This window comes from Benincasa hispida, chromosome 12 (assembly GCF_027475165.1).
Source record: "Benincasa hispida cultivar pf3 chromosome 12, pf3_genome.v1.1, whole genome shotgun sequence".
NCBI classification, from domain to species: Eukaryota; Viridiplantae; Streptophyta; class Magnoliopsida; order Cucurbitales; family Cucurbitaceae; genus Benincasa; species Benincasa hispida.
The window spans coordinates 52,346,667-52,361,440 of record NC_143489.1 but is presented as its reverse complement, the minus strand read 5'-3'; the positions used below and the strand labels follow the sequence as shown (position 1 = coordinate 52,361,440).

The window sequence follows — 14,774 nt, the reverse complement described above, 5'->3', positions numbered from 1 at the left end:
TTGAATTTTGAAATTAATTTTAAAAACCTATACGAGTAAATGTGAATGTAAAAATAACATGAAAATAAACAAAAACATATAAAGTGTAATGTGAATATAAAAATTATGTGAAAAATAAACGATACATTTTTAATCAAATATTCTTGAGATTGAAAATGAATTTAAAAAAGAAAGAAAGAAAAATAAGAAATAAAATGTTATTAGTAAGAGTGGAACTTATGTATGTTACCATCTAAACAACACCACACATCAACAAACCAACTCCATTTTTGTTACTCATTGGGAACTTTTATATATATTAATATATATTACTTTATAATTTATATTAAAGATACAAAAGACGGATAAATAGATGGGGACATGTACCCCTACCTCTACATGGCTCCACCCATGATGGAAGATGAAAAGTAGAGAAGTTAGAAGATTCCCGTTCCTATCTAATCAAGGAAAGTCCAACACACGAAATTGAGTTGATGGATTTTATAGGAAATGTGTTTAGAGCGTTGAGTTGGTTATTATAATCAATAATTATTATAGTTTATAAGTTATAATAACCTGTGGATTATAATAGTTAATATTTGTGGTGGAAACTATTTTAGTTTGGGTTACAATAGTTTTTGTTTGAGGTGCAAACTATTTTTATTTAGGTAGAAAATAGTAAACATCGTAACAAAGAAAAATAGATGATGAGTGACAAATAGTAAATATTGTAATAAAGAATGTTTTAAAATATTATTACTTAATTGTAATAGTACACACCACTATTATATTTGGTGTTCCAAACATGGGGTGGACTATAATAACCCGCCCCACCAACTTCTAGTAGTGTTCAAATGGAAGTTTTTAAAGAATGCATTGAAATGTAGAAGTACAATCATTTGCAGCAGGTAGTTTTACTCATTGAAGATATGTTTGATAATTTTATTTTGTTTAATTAAGATGTAATTAAAAAGAAGGAAAATTTTTATAAATAGAAAATTTTCAAAAATATTTACCAGCAAAAAAATTTCAAAAAATTTTTTGTATTTTGAATTTTTTTCTATAAAGTGTAAATATTTGTAAATATTTATTTTATATTTAAAAATGTCCCATTAAAGAATGTACAAAATGTGATTCAATAATATTTAATTTGTTGTTATTCAAGATATTTATGATATTCGTAAATTATTAAATATTATTTATTTTATTTGATTTTCTTTTTTCTTTTATTAGTTTAATTTGTTAATTATACAATTCTAAAATGTTTGATTTGATTCTCTTGAAATTCAGCTAAAACTAGAAGTATGTTCTAATAAAAGTTGAACAACTTATTAAAAAAGATGGCAAGGAAGCAAACCTAACTTAAAGAAAAAAAAATTACCTTTTTGATCCCTAGATTTTGGATCTAGATTCTATTTGATCCTTAAGATCATTGAGTTTTGAGTTTGGTTTCAATTTAGTTCCTAAGTTTCAAAATGATATACTTTTACCTTTGAAATTTAAGTTTTCTTTCAATCTAGTCCCTAAATTTCAAGATTTTACATTTTTTACATTAATTTTTCATTAAATACTCACTTTCAATCATTGACATCAACATTTTTTTATTAATTTTAAAAAAATTATGAAATAAAATTCTAAACTTAATTTTAAAAGTGATGAAAAATAATGAATTTTAGTTATTATAATTTTTTTATATTTTTTAACATACATTAACTAAAGACTAAAAATAAGTATTTAATAAAAAATCAAAATCAAGGGTGTAAATCTCAAAATTTAGAAATCAACTTGAAGTTTAGTTGAAGTTTCAAGTTTCAAATGTCAAAGGTAAAATTATAACAACTTAAAATACAGAACTAAATTGAAACGAAACTCAAAACTTAAAAACTAAATCTACATTAAGACCAAATAAATACTTTACCCTTCCCAATCAAGGGTGTAAATCTCAAAATTTAGAAATCAACTTGAAGTTTCAAGTTTCAAATGTCAAAGGTAAAATTATAACAACTTAAAATACATAACTAAATTGAAACGAAACTCAAAACTTAAAAACTAAATCTACATTAAGACCAAATAAATACTTTTCCCTTGATAAAAAAAAGGAAAAGCCAAAAAAATAATTAAAAAATCGAAAAAAGTAGTGATTAAACGACAAGATGATCGGTAAGAGGTAAGAAAATTGCTTATGAAAAATTGGACAACAAAGCCAAGATTATTAATTAAAAAAAAAGATATGTTAAAATTTAAAAAATCAATTGAAATGCGTATTTATTTGAATAAAGAAATAAATACGGTTTTTTTTAATTTTTCTTTTCATATTTTTTTACAGACTAATCGTTTTTTAGAGGGAAAAAAGTGATTATAAAAAAAACACGTAAACAGATAAATAAACTCTAAATTGATAAGAGAGAATGAACAAAATATCCATGAAACGTGGGACAGCCACTGAACTACATTTCAAAAAGACAATTATAAAGGCAGCAATTTCTTTTGCTTGTTTCTCTTTTGTTTCTCACCGATAAAAACGATGACACAGATTCAGCAAACAAAAAATAGTAATAAACTGCAACAAAAACAAAGTAATGTTTTCCACACAACCAAATCCAACCTTCCTTATTCATCCCCATACCATTGCTCTTTTTTCGACATTCAGACCCTTTCCCCCTTCAAACCACTAACCCAAAACACTTCGAAAAAAAAAGAAAAACACCATTAAAATTTTCCTACCATAAATCACTAAGTTGTGAAAATCAAGCCTCCACAATTCTCCTCTCAGTACCTGTAGTGAGCAGGCTTGTATGGACCCTCAACTGGCACATTGATGTAGTCAGCTTGGTCCTTGCTCAGCTTCGTCAGCTTAGCTCCAAGTTTGCCCAGGTGAAGGGCGGCCACCTTCTCGTCAAGGTGCTTCGGCAACACGTAGACCTTCTTCTCATATTTCCCGGACGTCCTCTCATTCCATAGCTCGAGCTGTGCAATCACTTGGTTTGTGAATGAGCAAGACATCACAAAGCTGGGGTGTCCAGTGGCACATCCTAAGTTCATGAGTCGCCCCTCGGCCAACACGATGATGCCGACGTTTGTTTCAGGGAAGACCCACCTGTCTGTTTGAGGCTTGATGGTGATTCGTTTCACACCGGGGTAATTCTCGAGACCGAGCATGTCGATCTCGTTGTCAAAGTGACCAATGTTGCAAACAATGGCATTGTTCTTCATCTTCTTCATGTGATCAACCATGATGATATCCTTGTTACCGGTGGTGGTGACGAAGATATCAGCCTCAGAGACAACGTCCTCCAGGGTGAGGACTTGAAGGCCTTCCATAAGAGCTTGGAGGGCACAAATTGGATCGATCTCAGTCACGATCACACGAGCTCCAGCTTGCTTGAGGGCAGCAGCACAACCCTTTCCAACATCTCCATAACCGCACACAACAGCGACCTTACCAGCAATCATGACATCGGTAGCTCTCATCAGACCATCGGGGAGAGAGTGACGGCATCCATACAAATTGTCAAACTGAAAGCAATCAGAAATAAATCCAACAAAAACCAGATTAGTGTTTCGAGCTCAAAATTGACCAGAAAACATAATGGCACGATTGGCAGATGAAAGATCTTTGATTATCAGTCAGTCAACGGCGAAAAAAGGGCAACTGAAATTGAAAGTAGACAGAAAGAACACAGAACAATGGTCAACAACAATGAAGTCCATTATCAGCTTGGTTCAAAAACATGCAAGATTCAGAACCTAACCCAAACATTGAGCACACAGAGTTACAGTTCACTACACTATACAAAGCATGGATGAGCCAATTGTTACCAGATCTGACGGGATTTGAACAGGAAAATCAACACAGAAACCAGATCTACAGCAACAGAGAAATGAAAAACAGAAAAGAAACTCAGATCTAAAACAAAAGCAGCAGAAGAAGTACCTTGCTCTTAGTGACAGAGTCATTAACATTAATGGCAGGGAACAACAAGGTTCCACTGGACTGCATCTGGTAAAGCCTCTTAACACCAGTAGTAGTCTCTTCAGAAACGCCAACCAATCTGTCCTTCATTTTGTGATACCTCTTAGGGTCAGATTTCAATCCATCTCTAATAATTGTCAACACGATCTGAAACTCAGCATTATCAGTAGAAGAAGGATCGGGAAGAGCACCAGTCTTCTCATAAATCTCCTCCGCCTTAACTCCCTCATGAATCAACAGAGTTGCATCACCGCCATCATCAACAATCAGATCCGGACCACCACCAGGGCCCCAATCCAAGGCGCGCTCAGTACACCACCAGTACTCCTGAAGAGTCTCACCTTTCCAGGCAAAGACAGCAGCACTGTCGCGAGCAATCGCGGCGGCGGCGTGGTCCTGAGTGGAGAAAATGTTGCAGGAGCACCAACGGACTTCAGCGCCAAGAGCGGTGAGGGTTTCGATGAGAACGGCGGTCTGGATGGTCATGTGGAGGGAGCCGGTGATGCGAGCTCCTTTGAATGGCTGGGAAGGGCCGAATTCGGTACGGCAGGCCATGAGACCGGGCATTTCGACCTCAGCGAGCTCGATCTCGAGGCGGCCGAAGTCGGCCTGAGACATGTCCTTGACCTTGTACTCACGACCGCCGGCGGTTTTCTCGACGACGAGAGACATTGTGAGAGATTTGGGGAAGATAGAACACAAAAATCTCTCTGGTTCTGCGAGAAGAAGAGTATCGCAGAAGGAAGAGAGAAATGTGAGCGCACGAAAGATAGAGCGAACTGAGGCCCTATAAATAGCTTCCAACGGAAAATCGACGGTCCAGATTTCGGATTTCTATTCTCAGATTAGGGATTTGAGATTTCTGATTTTATCGGGTCTGGACCGGGTCGGGTCGGGTTTGTTTTTCAATTATTTTGCTGTTTTATAGTTATGTTCTTGGTTGGTAATTTAGGTGTGATCAAGAAAATTAATAGAAAAAGAAACGAGTTTTATTTGCTTTTAACCCAATGAAGAATTATGATTCTAATGGATTAAATAGTTATTGTTTTAAACTTTAGGGAGGTGTACTAACATTTTGAAGGTTCAAAATAAAAGGCGACAATCTAAAATATTATGTATGTAGGTTAAAATACCATTTCGTAGATTTTTTGGAGGGCATATTTATATCTTTATTCTCTATGTTATGTTTGAATTGGCGTAAAAAATTCACACATGGGTCTCTGCACTCCTCTAATCCAAGCGTTGCTAAAGCCAAACTGTGTAAAAGCACTCATGCCGATACAGTGTCAAATCAACACAACACATATTATGCGTAAATTAGTACAGAGTTAGCTAACCACAGAAGATAGGGTTAGATTTTCTCACTTGGAGTTTCTTTCCTTCCTTTCCCTTGAGGTTGTCGATATGAGACTATTTATAAGATCATTTCTCTAACATTTTTTGAGGTTACGTAATGCATGTCAAGATGCTTGTGGTCTTCGAGATTACAGAGCGACAGTCCTGAGTTCAGCTTAATTATTTCTCTTTTGATATAGTCTTTCAAGTTTGACTAGTCACCCCAAAATTTGAGAATCTAACTTTTTCCCTTTTGGGGTGTGCGATCCCTTTTGCAACCCCTTGTTTCCCTTGGGCTTGAGACTGCCCATGGGTTTTAAGCCTTCTCTAGGGCTCGACAATTTTAACCTTATACTTTGTTGAATTAATTTATTCAATTATTCGAAAATAAAATATAGTGTGGATCTAGACCTCCAACTCTAAAAGAAATATATTTTAACAATATGTGAGATTGAGAGATCTGAACTTTAGATTTCTCAATTGAGCTACTTTTATCAAAAATGTCTTTTAACAACGAAATTAGGCTATTTTGACTAATGAGATAAGGCAAGAGATTGAAGGGAGTAAACTTTCCTATAAATAAATATCAAATAGAGTTTAATTATTTTTTCTAGTTCATCACAACAAAAATAGACAGGAAGTAAGTGCATATTTATGTAATTTGTATATTTGGGAGTAATTTTGAAATAATCACTTTTTCATATTTAAAATTTCTAAAATATATATTTAATCACTCAAAATCATTTTAATGTTTAATTTAGCAAAATTTATGATGTAATTTTTATATTATTAAAATTTATTTTGAATGATTAAAAGTAATTTTAAACTAATTTTAAAAATAACAAAATTAATTTTAACTATTTCAGAATTATTCTCAAATATGTTTTAGATTATTGTATCTAACATAAAAAAAAATAGAAGAAAAAAAAATGACAACATATTTGTATATAAGTTGATACTTTCCATTTGATTCTATTGTTAAACGATTAATTTCATATTCCATTGGTTAATTATTACCACTCATTTAGCTTGACATTAATTTATTTTTGTTATGAGCGGTTTGTTTCACTTGATGGGTTTTCAGACAAATATTTGATATTTATGTTTGTTTCACGAGATTTCACTTTTTAAAATCTAGATATTATTATCTAGGAACTTTAAGACTCATCTGACATGGGTTTTTTAATACCCTTCATATTTGTGTAATTTTTATATCTGGGGATGAATAAAGTCTGATTAATTTATAAATTGATATCAATTAATTATTACTATTTATTGATATTTTAATTAATTAAATAGTTGATCAATATAACAATATATTAAATAATTAAATTTAATTATGACTACATTACTTGTCTCTTATATTTGATTAAATAATTATTTAGTTTTAGTTTCCATGTACAAAATCGGTAAATCAAATACATTGATTTAATTTACAAACATTAATTATTCTGCAAATCCAAACACAAGACATTGATTATCCCACATATTTAAAATACAAATATTTAAATTTTAGATATTTAATATCCATACCTATGAAACAATATTTGGGATCCAAATGAACCCTCAATGACTTAAAGCAAGTACATTAAGGTCAATGTTATTGAATGGGTCAATTTTTAATATCTTGTAATTATTCATTTAGGATGTACCCAAACATAATTCTTGACCTACTTGAAAAAAAAATCTAGTGTTGCGAAAGTAAAAATGTAAAAGAAAAAATTCATATAATCCTGGATCATTATTTACCGTAAAAGAAATATTTAAGAATGATAAGGTTCGTGAAATAAAATACATCGTGATGAATAAAAGAAATGTGTATTATTATAGTACTAGACAAAGTTTTCCAAAATATTCTTCGCTTCATCTCATGATATAATCCGTCCAAAACATCAAATTATTAATTATATTTTATTTAATAATTTTAACGTAATTTTAGTATTTTTCTAATTTTATCCTTTTAATGATATTTTAATTATGAGTATTTTTGTCATTTTACTATGAACTATGATGCGGCATTAGGGATTTCATTAAGAGGCTATTAAAGTCCAGTCTTTAGGTTGTCTTGATAAGTTGTAAGATGAATTGAATTTTGGCCTTTGAGGTTTTTCTTTCAAGTTTATTGAGGAGAGCTTTTTGAATTTTGTAATTCATGTGTTAAGTTGCATGCCAAGAACATTTAAATGAGATCGATCATTTTATTTTGTAGAGTGTTTGGATCTTGGGTCAAGAAATCTTATCCTTGTATCAAGAACTTTGATCTTAAGACAATTTGTGCCTAACAAATCCTTTGGAATGAAATCATATTGATTTAAGGGGTTTTAGTGATTGAGAATTTGGGATTTTCATACTAAAATGACTTCTAATTTCAATACACTATGATTTTCGTATCACCTTATCCCGTAGGATTCTCCAAAAGAATTCAAAATTAATGAAAATACTTTATTTAGAACAACTTCTAGAAATTAAGAAAACTTCATACTAATTTTAGTTAACAATATGGATGGTAAGTATAATAATTAAAGACCGTGATCATTTTAACCACAACAATGTAACTAGTCAATTCATGTATCTCTTAGAAGATAGATATTAATTATTATTTTAAAAATTAATGATTAGACCCCACCAGAACCCATGAAAATTAACAAATGCGCAGGTTCAAACAAATCTAACAAATGTGTTTTTAAACCACCTATTAATCCAATAGTAAGTGAAAAATGAATATCAACTACAAATATATTTTTAAACCACCAATTAATCCAATAATAAATGAAAATGAATATTAACCAGAGAGGAATCAACGATGCAGGAAATACAGAACCTTTTGAATCAATATACTCTTATATCATCTTAAATTATCGATTAACGAATGAAGGTAAATTTAATATATATCATCTAACTTGTGTGATCGCACAAGACTATCTCATAAGTAATCGTGATTGTTTTCTCAGTATATTTTTAAATCTTTCACTTATTTTCCACAGCAAGTGAAGATCAACAAAAATGGAACATTCAAAGTAGTTTTGTCATTCTCAGTTGCAAAATACATTACAAAAAGAAAAATTGAAAGTTTCTATAAAATTGATCGAAAGAAGTGAACCCTTCTGCTATATAGCCTCCTCTATAACTTCCCCTCCTTTCAAACTGAAAAACTCAAAGGATAAAAATGGGGTTCGGAATTTCTCAGTTGGCTTGTTCACTTTCAAGCCATTTGAACAGCCAACTTTGTGCAATCAAAAGACTGACATTTTGAAATCAAAACAAATTAACATATAATTTTTGTTTCCACTAATACGGTCAAATGAAGAAGAAGAATAGAAAACCTAATGTGTGCACGCACCGACTTGAGAGGAGGAAAGAGTAGTTGTTGTTGTTGTTGGCGTTGAAAAGAATGAGTCGATAAAAGCCTTAAAACTTAGGGGATATTTGGGGCATTAACTTGATTTAGGATGAATTGAGATGAGAGTTGAGACTTAACTCAATGTTTGGTCCACCAACTTCACAAGTCGTTAAATAACTCAATTCCACAATCTTTAACAATGTTCACTAATGAAGTTTCCACATTAATCAATGAACTTCATCTTTCCCACTTTCTCTCTTCCATTCTTCAATATTTCCAATGACTCTACCTTCCAATCACTACCGACGACCAACCTCAATAACATGCTCTAACAACCACCCTCAATGCCCAACTTTGATGTCCATCTCTGGCAACAAACGACCGTTGGCACCAGGCTTTGACGACCACCTCCCACGGCCAAACTTTGACAACTACCTCTGGCCACTACCTCCAGTGAAGACCACTTCCAATGTTACCATATATACATATCTTAAATTTTAAATTAGCATATTATACTCCTTAATTTAGGCTAATTTAAAATCTTCAATATCTTTACTTTGTGTATATTTACCCATTTTATACTTTGAATACACTCTAAATAAAATACTAGAAATTTTACATTGTATCAGAGCCATACATATTTAGGGTTTAACTCTTGTCGTCAACCACCGTCGACCACGTCCGCCATCGATCAAATCCATGTCATTGACCAATTGAAGTCATCGACCAAATCCATACCACTGCCATCAAATCTGACTGATTTTGTTCACTGCAATTAACCACTATTGTCGACCAGATCTACTCATCGTCGCTCAGATCTGACTGTGCCACTTAGATTTGTCATTGGCCATCCCAATCTGTCATCCATTGGTCATTCAAACTTACCGGTGTGGCTCAAATCTCCACCAAATCTCAGATCCATCCAACCACATCTAGTTCAAGCTTCACGTTTCTCTCTACACGCGGTTTTAGAAATTTGGTTCAGATTTAGATTGGATGCATATTTAAATCAGTTCTTTATTGGGTCCACTTCAGAAATTCAATTCAATTAGTCAACCCAGCCCAATTGACTCAGTTCGTTTTGATCTAGCTTAGTTTGGTTCACCTAGTTTGGATTGACTGCATTGGTGCACCCACTTTGGTTGATTCAACTATTTCTTCATCTTTTATAATAGTGAAATATTATGAGGCAATTCCTTACATCTACTATACATTACATGGTCATAAATTTATTAATTGTCATATAACTTAGTGTAGGTATTGTCAAAAAATATTTTGGACAATTATCCTACTCAACCACCTCGCCCCCTTGATGGATTCACCAAACCAAGTAACTTATCTAACGTTAGTTCATCATCTGTGATTACTATTGCCTTCTCTTCCAATGATCCTTCTCTAATAATCCTTCTCCTCTTAGGTTTCCAATTAATAATGTCCTAGACTTATTAGAAAAGGTAATTTTCTCAAATTCTTTTGCCCTTGCGGTCAAATCAGGTAATTCTTGACTTCTTGATTCTACTTGTTATAATCATATGACCTCTAATATTTCACTTATATCTTTCCCCACTCCTGCTCCATCTCTACCCTCCATTTATGCTATTAATGAAAATTCCATGTCTATTTCCCATATTGATACTATTGTCAGCCTAACCTTAAATCTTCCGAATACCTATTATGTTCTAAATCTAAATTTTAATCTTGCTCCTATTGGTCAACTATATGATCTTGGTTTAACTTTTTGTTTTTCTCCCAATGGTTGTCAAGTTTAAGATCCGCAGACAGGACAAATGGTTGGTACAGGGTGCAAGGTAGGACGATTTTTTGAGTTAACTTCCCTTAAACTTCCTGTTTCTCAGCCTATCTTTGAGCCAGTCATTAACTCTGCTATATATCAATGACACCTTCGTCTTGGTCATGCGTCCTTGGAAAAACTTCGCAAGTTAGTTTCTATTAGCAGTTTAAATAATGTTTTAAAATTTGCTCCCTTTGACTATTTAAATTGTAAACTTTTGAAACAACCTGCTTTTATCTTTTCCCCATTTATCATCTTCTTCTTATATACCTTTTGGCTTAATTTATTCTAATATTTGGGGTTTTGCTCCCACGGTCAATGGCTATCAATACTTTGTCTTATTCATTGATGATTGTTCTCGATTTACTTGGATATATTTTCTAAAAATTTGTTCTATCTTATCCCAAGTTTATATTGATTTTGCCAATATGGTACAAACCCAATTCTCTCGAACTATCAAAATCCTTTGTATATATAATGCAATTGAATACAATGACTCAATTCTCCTCTCTTTTCTCAACTAGCAAGGCACTCTTATTCAACGCTCATGACCACACACCTCTCAACAAAATAGTTGAGCAGAACGCAAACATCATCATATTTTGGATTTTGTTCGTGCCCAACTTCTCACTGCTTTTTGTCTTGAGAAATTTTGAGATGAAACTGCGTTCAATTTTTTTTATGTCATCAATCATCTTCCTTCCTCTATCATTCAAAATATCTACTCTTTTAAACATCTCTACCGTACTTCTCTTTCTTATTCTCATTTTAAATTTTTGTTTTTTTTTTGTGCCTGTTTTTTTCTTCTACATCCTCATGAGCATACTAAACTTGAACTTCATGCCCGTTTATGTTGTTTCTTGGTTGTGGGAATGAACATAAAAGTTTTTGTTGTTGGGATCCTATCTTTAAACGGTTATGTATTTCTCGTTATGTTACTTTTTGGGAGCATCGTATATTTTCTAGTCTCTCCTCCTTCCATTCCTCTCTATCTAGTTCACAACTTTTCTTTACTGATCCTTCCAAAGTCCTTTTTCCTGAACTTGACCACCCACCCTCATCTCTCTTCTCCTAGACACTCTTCTAAATCGAATATTGGATTCCAATGATACTTCCTCATCTAACCCCACACCCACCTCTCAGCCTGCTCAATCTACTGCTTTCCCTACTCTCTCGACATTAACATTTGTCTCCACTACTAAATCTGAAACTACATCAATTATTCCTCTTCGTCGATCCACCTGAGTAAATCAACCTCTCCATCATCTTCAAGATTTTTCTTGTTTTTCCACTATTTAGTCTTTAGTCGAACCATCATCTTATCATGAGGCCAACACTAACCATCTCTGGTAACAAGTAATTAATAAGGAACACCGGATATTAGAAAAGACTCATACTTGGGATTAAGTTGATCTTTCCCTAGGAAAAAGATCTATTGGTTGTAAATGGATTTATAAAATCAAAACACATTCTGATGGCTCCATTGAACGCTATAAATCTTGCCTTGTTGCAAAAGGCTATTCTCAGGAATACGACATTGATTATGAAAAGACATTTGCTTCAGTAGCTCGAATGACATCTGTTCGCAGTCTTTTAGCTGTTACAACCGCCAAAAAGTGGCCTCTTCTTCAAATGGATGTTAAAAATGTGTTTTTCAATGGCACTCTATCTGAAAAGGTGTATATGAAACCTCCGCCTGACACGACTCCTAAACCTCAGAAAGTATATCTTCTACATCGAGCCTTATATGGTTTGAAACAAGCCCCACAAGCATGGTTGCCACCTTCAATTCCACCGTCATTTAGCTAGGGTTTACTTCAAGTCCCCATGGTACAACTCTTTTACACGCAAGACCCTTCAGGATATTGTGCTTCTGCTTCTTTATGTTGATGATATGTTCGTTACAAGTGATGATCATCAGGCTATATCTGACTTGTAAAGCTATTTTGGGAAACACTTTAAGATGAAAGATTTGGGACCACCTTCTTTAGTCTTGAGGTCTCATCCTGTTTTGATGGTTACTACTTATCTCAAGCTAAATACGCTTCTGATCTCCTCGCTCAATTTGGCATTACTGACTCGGCCACATCATCAATACCAATGGATCAAAATGTCCGTATGACTCCATTTGATGGTATTCCTCTCGAAGATGTCACTTTTTATTAGCAACTAATTGGCAGCCTCATTTATCTTACTGTGACCCACCCAATTATTGCATATGTTGTTCACATTGTTAGTCAATTCATGCTCACTCCCAAGTCTATACATTTTACTGTTGTTCTTCGTATTCTTCGATATGTCAAAGGTATTCTTGGCCATGGACTTTAATTTTCTTCCCAATCATCTTAGTATTATCTGGATACTTTGATTCTAATTGGACTGTGATCCCACTAATTGACGTTCCACCGCAGGTTATTGCTTTTACTTAAGACACTCTCTCATCTCTTAGCAAAGTAAGAAACAAACTGTAGTTCCTCGTTCCATCATAGAATTTGAATATCGTGCTCTTGTCGATGCTACTTCTAAGTTACTATGGCTTTATTGGCTTTTGTTGATATGGGTGTTCCTCAACAGTCTGCTACTTTACTTCATTGTGACAATCATAATGCTATCCATATTGCTCATAATGATGTCTTCCATGAACGCACCAAGCACATTGAAAATAACTGTCACTTCATTCGTCATCATCACTTGAGCAACAATCTCCTCCTTCGATCAGTCTCCACTATAGAGCAACCTGCTGATATCTTCACCGAAACGTTATCACTTGGATGTTTCATTCAGTTGCTTTACAAACTTAAGTTGGTCTCTACTCTACCACCTTGAGTTTGAGGGAGAGTGTTACCATATATACATATCTTATTTTGTAAATTAGCCGATTATATTCTTTAATTTAGGTTAATTTAGGATCTTCCATATCTTTACTTGGTGTATATTTATCTATTTCGTATTTTGTAATACACATCTGACAATTATCTCCAATAACCACTTTCAATGTCTAACTCCACACGACTACCACCTTCAGCAACCAACTTCGATGATTACCACCAGTGACTAACTCCAACCACCAACTCCATCAATCATCTCCAACGACTAATTCTAATAACCAACTCAACCGATCACATACTAAAAATAAAAAATAAAAAACTTAGTCGATGAAAGTGTTTCTAAATACAAAGTTAAACTTATTAATCATGGTGTTTAATAGTCGTCTTATATAGTAGTTTATCATGGCTTTACTTTTGCTTTCACCCCAAAAATCTTGTATCATTCGTGATAGTTGTTATACATTATACTCATAATTATCCCCTTATCTAGCTAATCTGAGGCTTTGATCACATTTCCAACAACATACATGCATAATAAACTATAACCTACAATTTGACATAATATGTCATAAAAAGTTCTAAACCCCTTGGTGGCGTACTTTTTTTTTTTTTTTTTTATGTATATTACACTCATACATTCCACTAATATGAAAGTATACTATAATTTTATTGTTTGTATGAAACAAGAGTATTTTGACTACATCAAGTATAATGGTTACATATAAAAAATTGTAAAATATATGTGAAGGTCTTAAATTGACATTTCAATTTAGTGTTGAAAATTTTGAAAATATATGTGCAATTGAAGAGTTAAACAAAAAGATAAGCAAGCAAAAGAAAATCATACCTTTTAAGATTATAAAAGATCAGACCAAATACTTTCACTTAATATAACTCAACTTTGCGTCCCACACAAATTTAATAAACAACTTTCACTCCAAACACTGTGTTTTAACTCTACACACATATTAATTTTAGACTTCATAATTTAACTCAACATCTAGAAGAAAAAAAAAATTAGAAAGAAGAGACAATAGAAAAAAGAATCGGGACAACCAAAACTACTTTTCGTAGTTTATCCCATTTTCAAAAATATTTTTTTTCGTAATTTAGAAATAAAAACATTTATCAAGCCTATCTATTTCTTAAATAAAAAGAGAATAAAAAATAAAAAATATATAATATTATAAAAGATTTAAAATATATTTTAAATTGTTATCAAACACGTTCAACTTTTTTCAAAACGACTCATCTTTAAAATTAAACGTTTAAAAATTTTAAATCAAACACACCCTCGAATCATTACATTGGTAAGTTGAACTTTTAATTGAGATACATTTCCGTGTTGGAAATGAATCACCGTGGGCCCACACGGCTGCAATAATATGAACGGTTGAGATGGAGCGCGGCGCGTGATTTTTCCGTTTTCTACCAAATGATCTGTTCGAGATCTGAGATGTGATCGAAGAAGTTAGACTCCTCTGTATCCGAGTATACATTAACTCCAATAGTCCCGACTTCAAATGA

At 32.9% G+C, this 14,774-nt stretch overlaps 1 protein-coding gene across 1 annotated transcript; it reads right to left on the bottom strand.

Moving 5' to 3' along the window:
• Nucleotides 1–2,445: 2,445 nt before the first annotated feature.
• Nucleotides 2,446–4,752, bottom strand: LOC150032062 (adenosylhomocysteinase-like). Its single transcript, XM_090308786.1, has 2 exons — nt 3,914–4,752; nt 2,446–3,495 (listed from the first exon to the last, which is right to left on the bottom strand). Exons 1-2 carry the CDS (start codon nt 4,622–4,624, stop codon nt 2,749–2,751), a joined length of 1,458 nt encoding a protein of 485 aa, XP_090164912.1. The 5' UTR covers nt 4,625–4,752; the 3' UTR covers nt 2,446–2,748.
• Between the last annotated feature and the right edge of the window lie 10,022 nt (nt 4,753–14,774).

Coding starts and splice junctions, on each gene's coding strand:
- LOC150032062 (XM_090308786.1), bottom strand. CDS start 4,624: ATGTCTCTCGTCGTCGAGAAAACCGCCGGCGGTCGTGAGTACAAGGTC. Junction 3,496..3,913: donor ACTCTGTCACTAAGAGCAAG/GTACTTCTTCTG, acceptor GATTGCTTTCAG/TTTGACAATTTGTATGGATG.